General features: G+C 52.3%; 1 protein-coding gene across 1 annotated transcript; it reads left to right on the top strand.

Moving 5' to 3' along the window:
• The first annotated feature begins 509 nt into the window (after nt 1-509).
• RSPO1 (R-spondin 1) lies at nt 510-14,765 on the top strand. Its single transcript, XM_090271564.1, has 5 exons — nt 510-875; nt 10,929-11,120; nt 13,134-13,283; nt 13,538-13,726; nt 14,462-14,765. The coding sequence occupies exons 1-5, from the start codon at nt 782-784 to the stop codon at nt 14,626-14,628; spliced, it is 792 nt and encodes a 263-aa protein (XP_090127690.1). The 5' UTR covers nt 510-781; the 3' UTR covers nt 14,629-14,765.
• Nucleotides 14,766-16,513: the final 1,748 nt, after the last annotated feature.

Raw genomic sequence — 16,513 nt, 5'->3', positions numbered from 1 at the left:
AGGGCCATGCAGAGTCTGCCTGCTTGTTGGTGGCCGCTGTTCTAGCTCTAGGACAGGTGAAAGGCACAGGGGTGACTCAGCAATGGGAAAAGAAAGCTGACGGGTCACTCACAGAAGGACAGAAAGCTTCTCTTCAAGAGACATGATGTTACTGCAGCATGAGGTCTGTAGGGTAGACCTAAAGAAAGACTTTCAGTTAGAAGTGGCCAATATTGGGCAGGGGGGAGCCAACTGGTTCCCAGAGATCCACAAGTTTGGTGTTGTGAGGGTATTTCACCGTATTCCAGCTGCTTGGGTAGCCAGCTCTAGTCCCAAGGAATTCTGCAAGATAGGAAAAGGAGCAGATTTCTCCTATAGGATTGCCAGATGTGCAACTTGTCAGGTCCAAACATTCTGAATTCTTGTAGTCTCCTGTGATAGGGGACCACATAGGAGTGTAAGAGGCATAGGGGTGGACCCCGTGGTACCCAGAATTAATCCTCCTCTCTCCTCCCCCAACAGGTTGGGTTTTGGAGGTATCCCTGCTGAAGTGACAAGTTCTCCCATGTGACACTCCAGGTGTCTTTGAGGAAAGCTCTCTGGACCTCCTTATGGGCTGATGGAGAAGTGGGCTCCCCATACCCTCTCTGTCCCCAGCTGAGATTATGGTGGATTTGGGACACGGCCCAGGCCTGGGCCTCCTGCTGCTGACCTAGCCTCGGAGGTGTTAACAAGAACCCAGCGCCATCCATTGCCCCAGAGACCACCCCTCCTACCAGGGGCCCGGAACTGGCGAGTGACTATGCAGCTTGGGCTGTGTGTGGTGGCCCTGGTTCTGAGCGGGATGCATCTCACTGCTGGCAGCCGGGGGATCAAGGGGAAGAGACAGAGACGGAGTGAGTAATGAGCGGGGCTGACCATGGAGGGCCTCAGAGCTGTGGGCGTGGTAGGGGGGCCAGCTGGGGGTTACTAGAGGGCTTTTGGTGACTTCATTCTGTGATGACCATTGCCGATGTTTACTTCTGTAGATTACTCAATAGGTGATCCTGTTTGTGGATTAACTTGTTGAGATTGCCCACTCTGTAGATTACTCACTTGGTCTCTTTTCCCCTTTGTAGACTCTGCTTTCTAGATTAACCCCTCTCTTGTGAGGCTTCAGTGTGTGGATTATGCCCTTTGACATAACACCAGTTCTGTGTGGTATCCATGGAGATGATCCCCTGGCCCTCTACCCCAGGATGCTTGGTTCCCTTCTCCTTGACAGTTCAGGGCCCTTTCTTTCAGTGGTGGCTGAAGCATAGCTCTCAACCCCTTGGGTCAGGAACTCTACCCACCTTAATGGTAGGTAGCAGCTCTCCCTGTCCAGATCATGGGGCAGGCACGGTGGAGCTGGAAGATTGTGAGACTGCCCACTGCTGTGGTCTTTAACCCTGTCAATGGGAATTAAGGAGTTGCACTGTGGGGCAAAGAGGAGGCAAGTGGTCAGGAGTCAGGTGCTGCCCCTCTTCCAACCAGAGCAACTTTGCTCTTTCCTACTATCTGTAAGATTCCACATAAGATATCATTGGCAGAAAGGGTTCTTGCAGCTTACAATAAAATAAATCCATCATTGGTACAGATGGGGAAACTGAGGCTAAGATAGGGGAAGAGATGACAAGCCTAAGGACACACAATCAGCATTGGAACCCAGGTCTCCTCATTCCTGTGAGTCCCGTCTTCTTGAAAGCAGAGCTTGACAGCATTTAACTGGAACCTGTCTCCCTTGCCCTCGCTGTCCCCCACAGAGCCCTGTTCTAGGCATTCCCAAGAGCAGGTCCTCTAGCCTCTGCTTAATGTCTCCAGTGATTGGCTACGCACCTGCCCGTTATGTTGTGGGCGTGGTCACCGCCCGTGAGAGATGCAGGTCAGGAGTGGGGTGGAGGCCTGTGTCACCGACCTGGGACTTGACCCCAAGGCCTGTCTTTCAACATCCCTCCTTCAGAGATGTCTCGCCCACAGGCAGGCGTCCCTCTGACGCCTGGCCCGGCCGCTTCTGGCTTCTCTTTGGAGTCCTACAGACTGAGGCTGCCAGTAAGGGTTGGACGACAGTGGAGTTTGGTTGGGTCTCCACAGGAGTGGCCAAAGGCACAACCCAGCCCAGGGACAGAAGCTCGGAGAACTGGTGAAGCTGAAAATCCCTGGCTTAACAAACAATTAGAGACGGTTAGGTTTAATCAGCAGTGAGGCCTTGATTTTCCTCCCTCCTCCCCTATCGCAGCCAGTATTTTGGACTCCACGGGCCAGATGCAGTTGAGCAGTTTATAATGTCTCCTCTATTTCCGAGATGACAGGAAGAGTATGAGTGGAGCCACTCATGCTCAAGCGATGTGCACTAGTGATCACACTGTCCCCGACGTGGGCAGAGCCACACACCCACCTAAACCAGGGGTCAGAAGACCTGTTGTTCTTAAACTTTGTACTAAAAAAAGAAAAAAGAAAAAAAAGTACTGGCCTGCACATCAGAAAGGGCCTGCCTCAGCCATGACCAATTGAAAACAGCAATTGTGACACTTTTGGTACAGCCACCTCCCACAGCCTCCGCAGCAGCAACCCGGTTTTTATTACCAAGTGGTGTGAGTGACAGACATTCTTGATGGTGAAATATGAGGATGGGACAAGATGAGGGGATGCACTTGGGGGGGCAGGGAGTGTCCCAGAGGGACTTGTGCTCAGAGAGAGACGCGGGTGGACGTTGCTCGGCAGTGTTACTTTAAGAATAACCGTCAAGCTGCAAGAATCATTGTATGGGATACAGTGAGGCTTAGACGAGATGCTATGTTATATGTGGTGAAACCTTCCTGAAACATCAAGTTCCGTATTGACTTCAGGGGGCATGTCATTGTTATGTAAACAATGTGTGAACCATTTTGCCCTAGGGTGTCCAGGGAAGTGGGGGAGAAAAGAAAGAGGAGCCAGACATCTGTCCACCGGTGCTTGGGCCTGCTGACCACGTGGAAGGGCACTGGGCAGACTGTGGGGCAGAGGTAGGCTTGCTATGTACATGAGCCTCAGTCCAGCATCCTGTAACCTTGTGACTGTAGGGCCACCAGCAGTCATCAGGTAGCTCTGATCTGGAGCCACAAACCAGTTTTAAGGCCAGAAATGGTTGATTTCAGGTATGAGTGGTAGTCTCCCTGCATGGAGGGGCAGAAGTTGAGCAAAGAATTCTGCAGCTGTGAGTTATGAAGCCCGGTCGGGTGTCCTTCTCCTGTTCCACTTACTGAGGACTCATCCCTGTCCTGAGCCCCTGTTCACTCTCCCTCACTGGCCCTCACCCTCCCCGACCACCCTCCCTCCTGCACATCCTGCCCCTCACAGGACCCTTATCCCCTCACCAGCCCTCACTCGGAGTGCCCCCTCCCCCCCTTACTGAGACCCTTCCCCTATCAGATTCCTGGGCTTCTTCATTCAGTACTGCCCCACAAAGCCCCATTCCCTCCCTGACCCCTCCGGAAGCTGGACCCCCTTTTTGTCCTACCTCCCTGCCCCATTCTCCCTCTGGAGCTTTCAGCCCTCCTCCCCAACCCACCCCCACATGGACCACGGTAGAGTCCTCCTTCCCTCACTGAAGTCCCACTCACTCCTCAGGCCAGTCCATGAACGTCCATGTGGGACCTACAGCACCCGGCTCTGGGTCACAGAAGTGAATCTTGAGAAGTCCTTGGAGGAGGTGAAGGGGGGACAATTTCAATCTAGTGTCTTGATGCTACAACAGGATGAAAGGGGGAGGGGCTGGGAGGGCCCAGAGCCAGTACCTCCTGAGCTGTGTTTCTAGAGATCAGTAGGTGATCTCTGGCGAGGGAGTGGGGAGCAGATGAGGGCGAGGGCATTCCACGCAGAGGGGCCAGGGGTGGAGCTGGGAGGAGGAAGAGACTGTTTGCTCAGGAAGTAGGGGGGCAGCTAGGAGTTGTAGATGGAGAAATGGTTTCTAAGAGGAGTTCCGGGGGGCCCTGGGGTTTCAGCTGGGGCAGTTGTGCTCACATCTATTTCATACACAGAGGACCTTTTCTATTGAAAAGAAGGGTTGTGCTGCTGAAACAAGCAGCCCACACCCCTCAGGATAGAGCACGGACAGCTGCCTGGGGCTGAGGGAGAGTCCTAGGGCTTGGGGGGGATGCTGCAGAGGTGGGCAGAGGTCAGACAGTAGAGGCCACCAGGCCGAGGAGTCTGCACATGACTTGACTTGAGCTATGGGTAATGAGGAGCTACTGAGACACTTTAATCAGGGGAGCGGCAGGTCCAGCTGGGGGACAGGGTAAGGGGAGGTGGCTTCAGGTGGCTTGAGTTGGGAGGCAAACAGATCTGTTCAAAATTTATTTGGGCCCAGGTGAGAAAAAGTGAAGGTCAAAACTAAGCTCCCAGTTGAATTAAAGAATGCTGGATCTTCCCAGGGAGGTGTGCCGGGTGACCTTGGGCACCAGGGATAGACCCGTCTCCTGGGAGAGTGTGAGGCTGGAGAAGAGCCCTTGCCTACCCACTCACTGAAGTCCTATTCCCTGTCACCCCCTATCCCACCCTGCCTACTTAACTCAGGTCCCTTACTGAACCCATCTCCAAAGTCATTTCTCCTCTGGGTCACTGCGATTTCCTCTGCATCCCTCACTGACCTTCATCCGACCCACCCCGAGCCCCCATTCCTATCTAATCCCTCTCCCCACACTCTATCAACCACTCAGTGAGCTCCATTCATATACCTGCCTGCCTGAGCATCACTCACCACATCCTCAGCTCTACTAGATTCAGGGGTGGAGGTGGGGGGGGGGGGCGACCCTCATCTTTCACTGGGCTCCCATTCAGAAATAAGATAGGTTCTGCCCTCCAAAGCTCTTTGTAGTGGGAAAAAGACATTTGGAAGATAATGACACATGGTGATGCCTACTATGATGGATTCAAGTACTGGGGATGTGGGAACATAGAGAAATGCTCCATCCAGATTTTGCAGGGATGCAAAATCAAGAGAGACTTCCTGGGGGAGGTGACTTTAGTTCTGAGGCTTGATGGAGTTAGTAAGGCTTCAGAGGAGGCACAGAGTGTCCCAGGCAGAAGGACCAACTTGCACAAAGGTAAGAGGTATAAAGTAGTGTGATGTGTCCAGAGAAACAAGAATAGTTCCATATTGCTTAGGGATAGTGGTGAGAGATGAGGCAGACGGGGTCAGCGCATGGACGCTTTTTAGGAGAGGTGGAGGAGCTGAGTCTTAATTCTGCAGGCATAGGGAGCTGTTGAGGTAGTTTAGGCAGGAGTGTGACAATCTCAGTTTTGGTTTTAGAAAGATGGGTAACTGGGAGAAGACAAGCCATTCTTTAGGGAGGCAGGAGTGCTGATTCCATGGACATCAACTTGAAGGGTTTTGGACAAGGAGGAAGGAGGTGAAACAGCAGCAGAGAAATGGCGAAGGGCAGGCGCAGCTTTGCCTTCCTGGCTCGGTGAAATGGGCTTTATGGAGTGCTTGGGAGCAGAGTGAGAGGGGGGCGGTGGGAAGGGCAGAGCTGCATCGGGGGGGTTTGTGAAGAAGTTGAGGAGAAGATGCTACCCTCTCTCTGAGCCTCCTCCACTGAGCCCACCCAGCCTCTTGGGCCAGGCTACAGCAAGGTTGCTCCTCTGCACACCCCCACCCCCATCATAGGCACAGGAGCTGGAAGGAGCCTGTCCAGCTGACTCTGGCCATGTCCTTCTGTGGTCCCTGTCCTTGCCAGTAGAATAAAGCCCTATTTTCAATTCCGTGAACACTCAGACCATCAGTGCCCCAGAGCCTTTGCACAGGCCCTTCCTCCTGCCCCGCACACCCTCTTCGCCCAGCCAGCTGGGGAAGGGAGTGACCTCCCTTGCTCCTCCATTCACCACAGTGCACAGCCGGCACTGCTTCCCACATTCCTGGGTGGATTTTTGTTGCTACACCTCCACATTCCCAGCTCCTAGCAGCTCTGGGCATGTGTTAGGTGTGCAATAAATGTCTATGGAATGAATGAGCTTTGGCTTTTCCCTTTGCATCATTATGCAACACCCCCAACCCCCACCATCTCCTGGGACACACACACAGAGCCTCCCCATCCCCTGGATCTCCACCCTCTCCTTGCCCATTCTTTTGCCTTTGTAAGCTGAGGACACTTTGAACAGCATCCCTTTCCTCATTGAACTGACCCCTGACCATCACTGAACCCCTTTCCTCCCTGCTGAGCTCCAAAACCTCATGGAGCTTAACTCCCTAGTCCCTTGTCCCTGACCCTAACCTCAAGCCTGAAGGTCAGTTTTGCCACCTGAGCTCTATAACTTGACTCTCCCGTGTCCTTGGGCCTTTAGCCTGCCTCTGAGTCTTGTGATCACGTCCAGCTCCCAGCTGGTCTCTCCCCTCTCTCTCTGTCGCTGACTCTGTCTGCCCCTCTCGTTGCTCTGCCCCACCTCCACCCCTTCTTCCTGCTCTTCAGCCCACTGTGGCTTGGCTCTCATCACTACCTCGCCACCAAAACTGCCGTTCTCAAAGAAACCAAGCACGCCAGGATGGTCCCATCTCCCAAATGAGCGGCACCTCCTTGGGAAGAGGCTCCGAGAGGTCCCTCAGAGGAGAGATGGATATCACGGAGGGCGACAGCTCCCTGGGTTTTATTGCTCCAGAGGACCTTCCCGTGGGACAGGATGTGGAGGTGCCGGACACTGATATTGATGACCCTACCCAGTGTTGGGCTAGGGTCACGTGTGTGCTTGTGTCTTCGTTTTTAACAAAAAGTGTTTTAAAATTAAAACAAATTCAAAAAATAGGAAAAAAAGTAGGAAATTACTAAAGAAAAGAATTTTGTACCGCTGTACAGTGTATTTGTGTATTAAGCTATTTCAAAAGAGTTGAAAAGTTAAAAGACTGAAAGTTTATAGAGTAAAAGTGTTATCATAAGAACAGTTTGATTTATTATTGAGGATTTTAAAATAAATTTATAGCAGCCTAAAAATAAAGAAAAAACCTGCCCTTCTCAAGGTCACCTCCTAATGCAAGCCTCCTTAGATTTGCCTCAGAGCTCACTGCCATGGTCTCCTCCCAGGCCTGGTCCCTGCGATCACTCCCTTTTCACCTTGGCTTCTAGCCCCACTCGCTCTCGTCTCCTCCCACCCCTCCCGTGATTCCTGCTCAGCTTCTCTCTGTGCCCCTCTTATCTGCTTGTCTGTGGAACCCGGGTGCTGCCCAGGCCTCAGCCTCTGGCCGTCTTTCCCGGCCGCACAAGTCCTGCTCCAAGATGCCTTCCGCTCCCGTGGCTCGAACTGCAGTGGCAGCCCCCACAGTGCATCCCAAGCTCTCTCCCCGCTTCCCCACCAGCTTCTTGAAATAAAATGGCTGTCCTTCCTCACCTTCCTTTTACTCCTCAGCCACCACCCCCTACTCTCCACCCCCACCTGAGGCATCAGCAACCTGTTTGTGGCCGTTCTTTACATGACATCTCCTCTGCTGAGTGTACTCTTGTCTTGGCTCCCATGATGCGATATGCTTCTGAGTGTCTCCTCCCTGCCTGGTTGCTCCTTCTTGGCCTCTAAGCTAGCCCTTATTTTTCTGTCCTTCTCTTAAATGTCTAATCCCTCCTCTCCCTCTCTGCCCCCACCCTCCTTGCCATCTCATGGACCGCCACGCCTTTTATGACTATTTACGTGTTAAGGACTCCATTCCTCAATGTCCAGCCAAAGTGTTTCTCTTGAGTTCCAGACCCACAGGTTCAACTGTCTCTGGGTTCCCCAAAGGAACCACAACCTCAACACATCCAAAACTTGGCTACTCATCATTTCCTTACCCAGACCGGCTCTTCCTCCTGGGGTCCCTGTCTCGGTGAAGGGCCCACAGCTCTGCTGTCACCCAAGCCCAGCACCTCCAAGTCATCCTCCACTCGTGCTTCCCCCGACGTCACCTCGTCTTGTGGATTCTACCACCTGAGCATCTTCCATGTGTCTCCTCCCTTCCATCCTCTTGGTTCAGCTCTGTGTCTTTGAACCTGGGAGTCCTCCTACCTCCAATTTGGCCCTCCTACAACCCACTCTCCACACTACAGAGTGGTCTTTCTAAAACAGAATCCAGACCATAGCTCCTGTTTTAAAGCCCACAGCGACTCCACATTGCCTTTCAGATTGCTACGTGTACCACACTTCTTCTTGCCAGGTTGTTGATAGAGCTGAAGGAAAATGCACTCAGAGATTTGTTGCTCGCTGAGTGGGAGGCAGGCAACAGGATTCTGAGGAGGCCTTTTGCAAACTTGTCCTTCACAAAAGTGATAAGGAAGGCGTAAATGAGTGTGGGGACACAGGTGTAGAGGCTGCAAACGGGACACCTGAATGACTTCAGGTATTGAAACTAAGGCCAAAACCTAGAGGGATCATTCATTTCAATGATGAATTAAATAAAATCCTTGAGTAATAGAGGGTTTAATATATTTGAGGTAGAAATGGTGCCTAATGTCTACAGTGAGTTAATTAATTTGTAATATAGCTGAGTAAAGGCCCAAAGTGGAAAAATAACCCCAAGAGCTCTCTCATGAATCCAATACAACATTTGGAGTATTTTTGCTCTCATAATAACTAAACCAACAAAAACAATATTAGCTTTTTAAATTTATTGATTAGTTAACATTGACTCTATACAAATAAATTTAAAAATCAGTCTAGCCTCCACGTCACCTTGTACTATTCTACCACTGGCCTTCATAGACTTTGTGCCCTCTGCCTGGAACACACACCAGCTATGAAGCCTTGTTTAAGTAATTTAGCTTCTTTGTTTCCTCATCAGTAAAAATGAGGATTGAAAAGAAAATAAAAGTACCTACTTCGTGGGTTGGAAGGATTCAATGAGTCAATACTTGTAAAGCCACAGAATGTCAACATTTAGTAACATGCTGCCATTATTATGATTATGATTTTGTTGTTATTGTTATCATCTGTTTGTTATTCTCCTCTTCCCTTCTGCCCCCCTTCCTGAGACTTACTCCTCTCCCATTGAGAAATCAGGGGTCATCCCTGGCGCAGATGCTGCTCCCCACAGCCCTCCCGAGGGGGCATCCTCATGTTCATTTTTTCAGGGGTGGGAAGGGAGGCACGCCAGTCACAGGATCACAGGCTGGGGATGGGCTCCAGGTCCACTTGACTCTGAAGCCTGAGTTCTGGGTGCTGCAGGATCTTCTGCCATCTCCACTCTCACGCTCCCCGCTCTCGGTCTCCAGCTCCTCAATGCCTGGCTCCTCCTCAGTGACTCATAACTACTCTCCTTCCTTCTCAACTTGCTCCTCTTCCCATGGGCCTCTTTTAGTGACTGGCCCCACCGTTCACCTGTAGGTGCCCTAGGCCTTAATACTGGAATTCATCCCAGACTCCTCCTTCTGTTGGTCACTGGGGCTACTGATTATATTCCCTAAGCACTTCTGAACCAAATTTTGTTTAAGACTCTCTCATCGTTCTCACCTGGATGATCTGGTCAGCTTCTTTCCAAATGGTACGTCAGTCTCTGGTCTCCACCCAGGCTTCCAATCAGAGCAAGTCTTGCTTCTGCTTAAAACTTGCCAAGAACTCCCTACGGTCTAATCAGTTCTGAGAAAGGTCCCAAGAAAAACTCTGCAGAACAAGGGTTCTGTGGCCAACATGTTTGGGGAGTACCACGTTCTCTCTCTCCCCTTCTTGCCATAAAGAATCTTGTTTAGACTTGTTGAACCTAGTGGCTCTCAGTCTCACCTGATACAGTGGCCCCTATGAACATTGAGGGGACTTGTGTTCCAAGGCATACTCTTTGGGAAATTCCGCCTGGCAGGATCAAGTGCAAGTTCCTTAGCATGATATAAAAGGCCCTTAAGAGAGGACTCCTTGTCTTTTACCACTCTCCTCTCCACCCCCCTGCACCCCTGACTATCTGCTACTCCCCTTGGGTTGTTTTAGACCTCTGTAGTCCCGCTCCTAGAGAACCCTGTCTCTACTTGCTAATGGACAAATACATGCATTCTTCAGGAGTTGGCTCAAATGACACCTCCTTTGTGACTCCTTCCCTCTCTTCTTCTTGTGTCCACTATTGCTTGGTCCCGTGGCTGTCAGCCTTTGCCTGGTTGCAGGTCTGTCTGTACCACTGAAAGATCACTTCAGGTGAGGTGTCTCTGCCTCCATGTCCCCAGCGCTCACACTGCACCTGCTACCTGGGAGGGGCTCGGTGAGTGTTGGTTGGACAAGTGGATGAGGAAGCAACATCAAAGGAAGGTCTGCTGTGGGCTGGAGATCACACTGCCTCAAAGGATGGTTCTAAGCCAGGGTTGCTCAACCTCAGCACCACTGACATTCTGAACCAGATGAGTCCTTGTGAGGGCTGCCCCATGCACTGTAGGTTGTTTAGAGACATGTCTTGCCTCTCTCCCTTAGATGCCGGTAGCAACTCCCTTCTCCAGTGTAACAAGAAAAATTGTCTCTAGACATGTCCAAATGTCCCCTGGGGAGCAATATCGCCTCTGGTTGAAACCACTGTTCTAGACATAAGTTATTCCAGTTGTCTTCTTGTCTCTGGGCAGGTGATGTTTTTCTCTGATAGTTTAACCCATTATCCTTCTTGTCCTTAAATTTTTCTCAAGGCTAAAAAGCCCTCCTTCCAGGAAGGGTGACGCTTCAGTAGCTTCTCTGGGGATGGGGAAGCAAGCCTGGAGGGTGAGCATGTGTTGTGCATGGAGCTATGGAGGCATTTACTGTGGATGGGAGCTCTTGCTCCAGGCACCTGAGCTAGTTCTTTTGAGAGAGGATCCTGGGGAGGTTTATAATGCAGAGAGTGGCCAGGCTGGCCTGTGCTTTCAAAACAGCACACTTATTCTGTCGGAGTGAAGTCCAGTCTACTCCATTCCCATCCTTGTGGGAGCCCTTGTGGGAAGGATTGAGGTCTCTCCCACGGATGCCTTCTCACCCTTGTTCCATCCTTGCAGTCAGTGCTGAGGGGAGCCAGGGCTGTACCAAAGGCTGTGAGCTCTGCTCTGAGGTCAACGGCTGCCTCAAGTGCTCGCCCAAGCTGTTCATCCTGCTGGAGAGGAACGACATCCGCCAGGTGGGCGTCTGCTTGCCGTCCTGCCCTCCCGGATACTTCGATGCCCGCAACCCCGACATGAACAAGTGCATCAGTGAGTGCGGGCAGGGCAGAGAAGGGCTGCAGAGACTTCGGACGCTGGGGGAGGGTGCTTTGAACTGCTGGTGGCCAGTGAGAGGTGTAGAGGGCACTCCAAGGAGGGGAGATGAGGCTTCTGATTCCAGAACTCAGTTGCTGGCCAGACGTCTCCCCCCGATATCCCATCCTCATTTCCAACTCGGTGTGTCCATATCAGAACTGCCTCTCCTCCCTGCCGACCTGCGCTCACCTATATTCCCACAGGTCACTCTGTGTCCCAAGCCATCACCCAACCGCAGACCTGAGAGCCAGCCTCTCATCAGTGCCGTCCTGCTTTCATCCAATAACCAAATCAGTGCCTGCACCCGCTCCTTCCTGTCCTCACTGCCATGGTTGTACCCAGGCTCCCGTCTTCTCTCTCCTTCTCTCTCCTAGATGATTGCAGTAGCCTGTTGATCTGTCCTCCAGCCCTCGTGTGGTCCCCTTTGACCTGCCCTCTGCACGGCAGCCAGAAAGATGCTTCTGAGACACACAACCCACCCCTCACACTTCTGCTTTCCTGACCGAAGTGAAATTCAGTCTCTGGCCACCTTGCCCATCCCCTCTTCCTCCCCCTGGTCTTCTCACTCAGCTCCTTTCTCCCATACCAGCTACAGTTCCAAGTGCTTCAAGGCACGTACTGTCACACCTCCTTCCCATCTCAGCGGTGACATGCTGGGGGACACCCAGTGAACACACCCCAGTGAACAAAACCAAGACTCCCCCCCCCACACATTGGTTCAGTGCTTTGGAGTTTAGAGTGTGTTTCCAGCTCTCTGATCAGGAGGGAGATGGGCCCTACGCGATGGTAGTCTCTTCATAGCTGCTGACCGTGAGGCTGGAAAGGAAGGGATATGACCGACCCCAGCTCAGGCGGCCTGGGCTGTGCCCTCAACTCTGCTACTTGTGCATTGTGTGACTTTGGGCGTGTCATAGCCTTTCAAAATCTCACCTTTAAAATGGGAGTACTAGCTTTTACCCCTGGGGTTTGCGTGGGAGGCATATAGAAAGCCCTTCGTGTCTGGCACTCAGTAAATGGTAGCTGCTATTGTTTTTACTGTATTCCACCTGCAACCAAGCCCAAGGATCCGACCAGGAGAGAGGTGAAGATGAAATAAAGCCACAGAGGCTAGGAGGGTGGGGTGCAGGGGGTGGGGGCTTGTGAGGTTGGAGGTAGGACCCTGGGGCTGCCCTCTTGGTCCTCAGGGTATTTGGGGTGGGGAGTTCCTGGTGGTGCCAGCTCCTGGGAAACTGGCAGCCCAGGCTCCAGGTGCCAGAGTCTGGGAGGAAGTTAGCCCCGCCCACAATCTGGGAAGGGAGAGATTGTGAAAGACCCTGCCTGCTTCTCCAGCCCTGAACGTGCCCTCCCCCCACTTCCCCAGAGGAGGGAGAGCTGGCAGGAGGGGATGGGGAGGGACCCAGGAGTCCAACCGAGGCGGTTCCTGGAACTGGCCTTGCTTTTGGAGGGAGAGGAATTTGCTCTGGGATTGCTTCCCCCTCCTCCAAGCTGATTCTTTCTGCCCCAGGCAGGAGGAGGTCCAGGGTTTGGGTCTCGGATGCCCAGCAGTAGGGGAAGAGGAGACCACACAGCCATGGTCAGGGGGTGACTGTATCCCTCATTTCAGCTCTGACTAGGTGGCCCTCTGGGGGACCCTCCTCTCTCACCCCCACGCATCCCAGAGGGTCCTGCCCTCCTCCTCTGAAATGGACTCTCTTGGGCCTCACCTCAGGTTCCAGGGCCCAGGGTTGGGTTTGGGTTGGGACTGGCTGATCCTGGTGAGTCCCAGCCAGCCTGGGAGAGTGGCCACTGCGGCCTTCTCCCCACAGCCCCTGTCCTGTCCCAAGACTCCTCTCTGCAGTAATCACAGCTCCAGAGCACCGTCCTGCTCTCAGAGTAGGTAGGCCTGGATGGTGCGTGTTAGGACGGTGGTAAGGGGAGGCATCCAATTCCAGGCTAAGCCAGAGGCCCCCACCCTGGTCCTCTCCCCAGGGTGCAAGATTGAGCACTGTGAGGCCTGTTTCAGCCACAACTTCTGCACCAAGTGTAAGGAGAGCTTGTACCTGCACAAGGGCCGCTGCTACCCGACCTGCCCCGAGGGCTCCACAGCCACCAATGGCACCATGGAGTGCAGCAGTCCTGGTGAGTCACATGGGTGCTGTGGGCAGAGGGTCTCCGGGGGGAGGGCAGGCCAGGGGGATTGTGGGCTGGGGCACTGTCCAGAGAAACCTTACCCCGCGACCACCCTCTGGGGTTTCTCTTAGGACTTTTCTGCCCTCCAGGCCTGAGCCCCAGGTAGAGAGCAAGTGGGAGAAGCTCCTCTGGGGTGTTCTGGGCCAGAGGAGATGTGACCCTCCCCCTCTTCTTTCTCTCCCTTCACCCTCCCTTCCTGCCAGCTCAATGTGAAATGACCGAGTGGTCCCCATGGGGGCCGTGCTCCAAGAAGAAGAAGCTCTGTGGTTTCCGGAGGGGCTCTGAGGAGCGGACGCGAAGGGTGCTCCATGCCCCTGGTGGGGACCATGCCATCTGTTCCAACACCAAAGAGATCCGGAGGTGCACAGTGCGGAGGACGCCCTGTTCTGAGGGTGAGCTGCAGCCTCTGCCTCCCTGGGGCCGGGGATCAGGCACAGCCACAAGAGATCTAACCACCTCTGCTTCCTGCCTGTTGCCCAGGAGAGGGTCTCAGGCCAGGGCCAAGTGGGGCATCCCCAACTCAAGACCCCATGCTGTGCAAACCAGTGCCAGGTCCTGGCGGAGACCCAGAACTCTGTATGGTGGGAGCTGGAAACTTCTGTGCCCCTATCCTTTCAGTTCCTCCATTTCTCCTGAGCCAGCGGATGTTGGCATGGGAAGGGCCCTCAGAGGTCAGATGAGGGCATGGAAGTGGGTGTGAAGACCAGAGAGGTGTAGTGATTTGACCAAGGTCACTCAGCCCGCAGTTGGCAATGATGTGGCAGCTGGCCGCAGAGGGGGGTGGGGCCAGATGCCTGTCCTAAGAACTGAACTGAGCGTCTTAGCCCATTGGGATCCCAGATCTGAGGAAGACATGGGGAAGAGGAGGGTGTGGGGTTTATCGAGGGGTGGGGATGAAAAGGCTCTTGGGGCCCCCTCTCATGTTGCAGGGTCCCCTGAAGTGGCTGATGGTCAGAGGAGGCCTTACGGGCATCCTGCCTTGCCTAAAGGCTGTGTTGCCAGCCTCCTCCCTTCCTCCCCCTGCCCAGCTTCCTCATCACTCCCCTCTCAGGCCCATGGCCATGCCCAGGGCCTCCCTGCTTGTGGCAAGACATCCTGTGTTGAATCTTCCTGCTGTTGGGTTGCAGGGCAGAAGAGGAGGAAGGGAGGCCAGGGCCGGCGGGAGAATGCCAACAGGAACCCCAGCAGGAAGGAGAGCAAGGAGGCGGGCACCGGCTCTCAGAGACGCAAAGGCCAGCAACAGCAGCGGCAGCAAGGGACAGTGGGGCCGCTCACGTCTGCAGGGCCTCCCTAGGGACCTTCTTCAGCCTCCAGGCTCATGCAGAAAGAGTGATGGAAGCTGTACTGAACTGGAGCCCGGGGGCAACATGTACATACACTCTGCACACATACATGGACACACAGGCACACACAGAGACCCCGTGTCCGAATATGCAATCAACATCCCTGCAAGTGTGTGGGCATGCAAACGTGTGTGTGTACATCCACGCACGCACACACACACACTCACACTTGAGGCCACCGGAAGATATTTCTATCCCTCAGACATGACGATGTGAACAGAGCAGGGAGGCGGCAGGGCCATCTCTGCCCTGAAGAGGGCCCAGCGGCAAGCCCTTGTTTTCCGATGCTCCCTGTGGATGTGGCCGAGAGAACATTTCCCAGCATCCAGGCCCACACTTTGCAGAGTGGAGCCTTCTGGAGAAGCCGGGAGGATGAGCCCAGTGTGGCAGACAGGACCCAAAGCGTGAGGACTGTTCCGCATTTCCAGCTGTGTGACTTCACTGTTGTTACACATCCATGATCCATGTCAGGACTGCCTTGACTCTGAAAACTGCTTAAAAGTTTATTTCAAATTAAAAACAAAAACTAAATGACAACAGTATCCCCAGGCACCATATTCTTTTTCACGGTACAGGGACTGGTAGGGTATGCATGGGAGCAGGAAGGGACAGAGCTGGATTTTAAGAGACCTCTAATGGCCTCCTGGACAGGGCAGGAAGAAAACTTTGGGGATACTCGCGGTGGAGCAGCTTCTCTATCTCCTTGTTACCCAGAGTGTGGTCTGTGGGTTACCTCTGACGTCATCACTGGGCACCTTGTTAGAGATGAGAATCTTGTGTCCCATCCCAGATATGACGAACCAGAGCCTGCATTTTAAAAGAGTTCCAGGTGATTGGCATGCACAATCAAATTTGAGGAGCATTGCTCTAATTACCTCTAAGGATGGAGGGATTCTGGTCAGCTATAGAGGACTTTCTGTCTGGTAGAGGTCGGATCTCTATTCCTGAGGGCTCCCATGGCACTCCTAGGGGAAGGGAATGCTCAGGCTCTCTGAGATGGTTGGGGACAGTGGACCCAAAGACAGAACTGTGGACATCTTGTGGCATTTGGAAGTATTCACTGGCAGCCATCTGTGCACCAAGCTCTGGACTAAGTGGTTTTAGGAGGGGAACCAGACATGGGCCTTGGTCTCGTGGAGCTTAGAGGTTGTTGGGGGTGACAGATGAGAACCAAGTAAGCATCCAAATACATGTACAATTACAACTGGGCGGAGTTAAGAACAGGCAACCACTGGCTCATACACATAGCCGTGGAAGTGAATAAAAGTGAATGAATGTAAAAGACTTTATCTCAGGGAAGTTTTTCAGAGCAGGTGATATTTGAGCCAAGCTCAGGGCAAGTAGAAGGAGTTAAGACAGAGAAGGAATAGCATTCTAGACCCATTCTGTCCAACAGTAATATGATATGAACCAATGATATAATTTAAATTTTTATAGTAGCCATGTTTAAAGAGTAAAAAGAAACCAGTGAAATTAACATATGCAAAATGTTATCTTTTTAATGTGTAATCAATATAAAAAACTAATGAGATCTTTTACATTTTTTCAGACTAAGCTTTTGACATGTAAAGTATTTTTATAGCATATCTTATTTTAGACACTGCATTATCACCTGAAAGAGCTGAGCTATATTTATACTTGATCTTAGCCAAAAGGCCAAGAAGAGATAGTTGAGCTACATTTAGAGTTCATAAAAATTGAAGTTGAAAAGTGAATTTACATACTCAAGTTATTTCAAGAATAGTTAAGTTTGCCAATATTGAATCAAATGTTTTTAAATTTAATTAATTAAAACGAAATAACATTAACAATTCAGTTTTTCAGTTGCACTAGCCA

This window comes from Furipterus horrens, unplaced genomic scaffold, assembly GCF_987537825.1.
Source record: "Furipterus horrens unplaced genomic scaffold, mFurHor1.1.pri manual_scaffold_3, whole genome shotgun sequence".
NCBI lineage: Eukaryota > Metazoa > Chordata > Mammalia > Chiroptera > Furipteridae > Furipterus > Furipterus horrens.
Note: the sequence above shows the minus strand (reverse complement) of the source record. Positions and strands in the feature narration are given on the sequence as shown.

Bases quoted from the DNA above. Each gene is read 5' to 3' on its own strand.
- RSPO1 (XM_090271564.1), top strand. From the start codon at position 782: ATGCAGCTTGGGCTGTGTGTGGTGGCCCTGGTTCTGAGCGGGATGCAT. The intron at 11,121-13,133 runs GTGAGTGCGGGC...TCCTCTCCCCAG, and splicing joins CGACATGAACAAGTGCATCA to GGTGCAAGATTGAGCACTGT. The intron at 13,727-14,461 runs GTGAGCTGCAGC...GTTGGGTTGCAG, and splicing joins GAGGACGCCCTGTTCTGAGG to GGCAGAAGAGGAGGAAGGGA.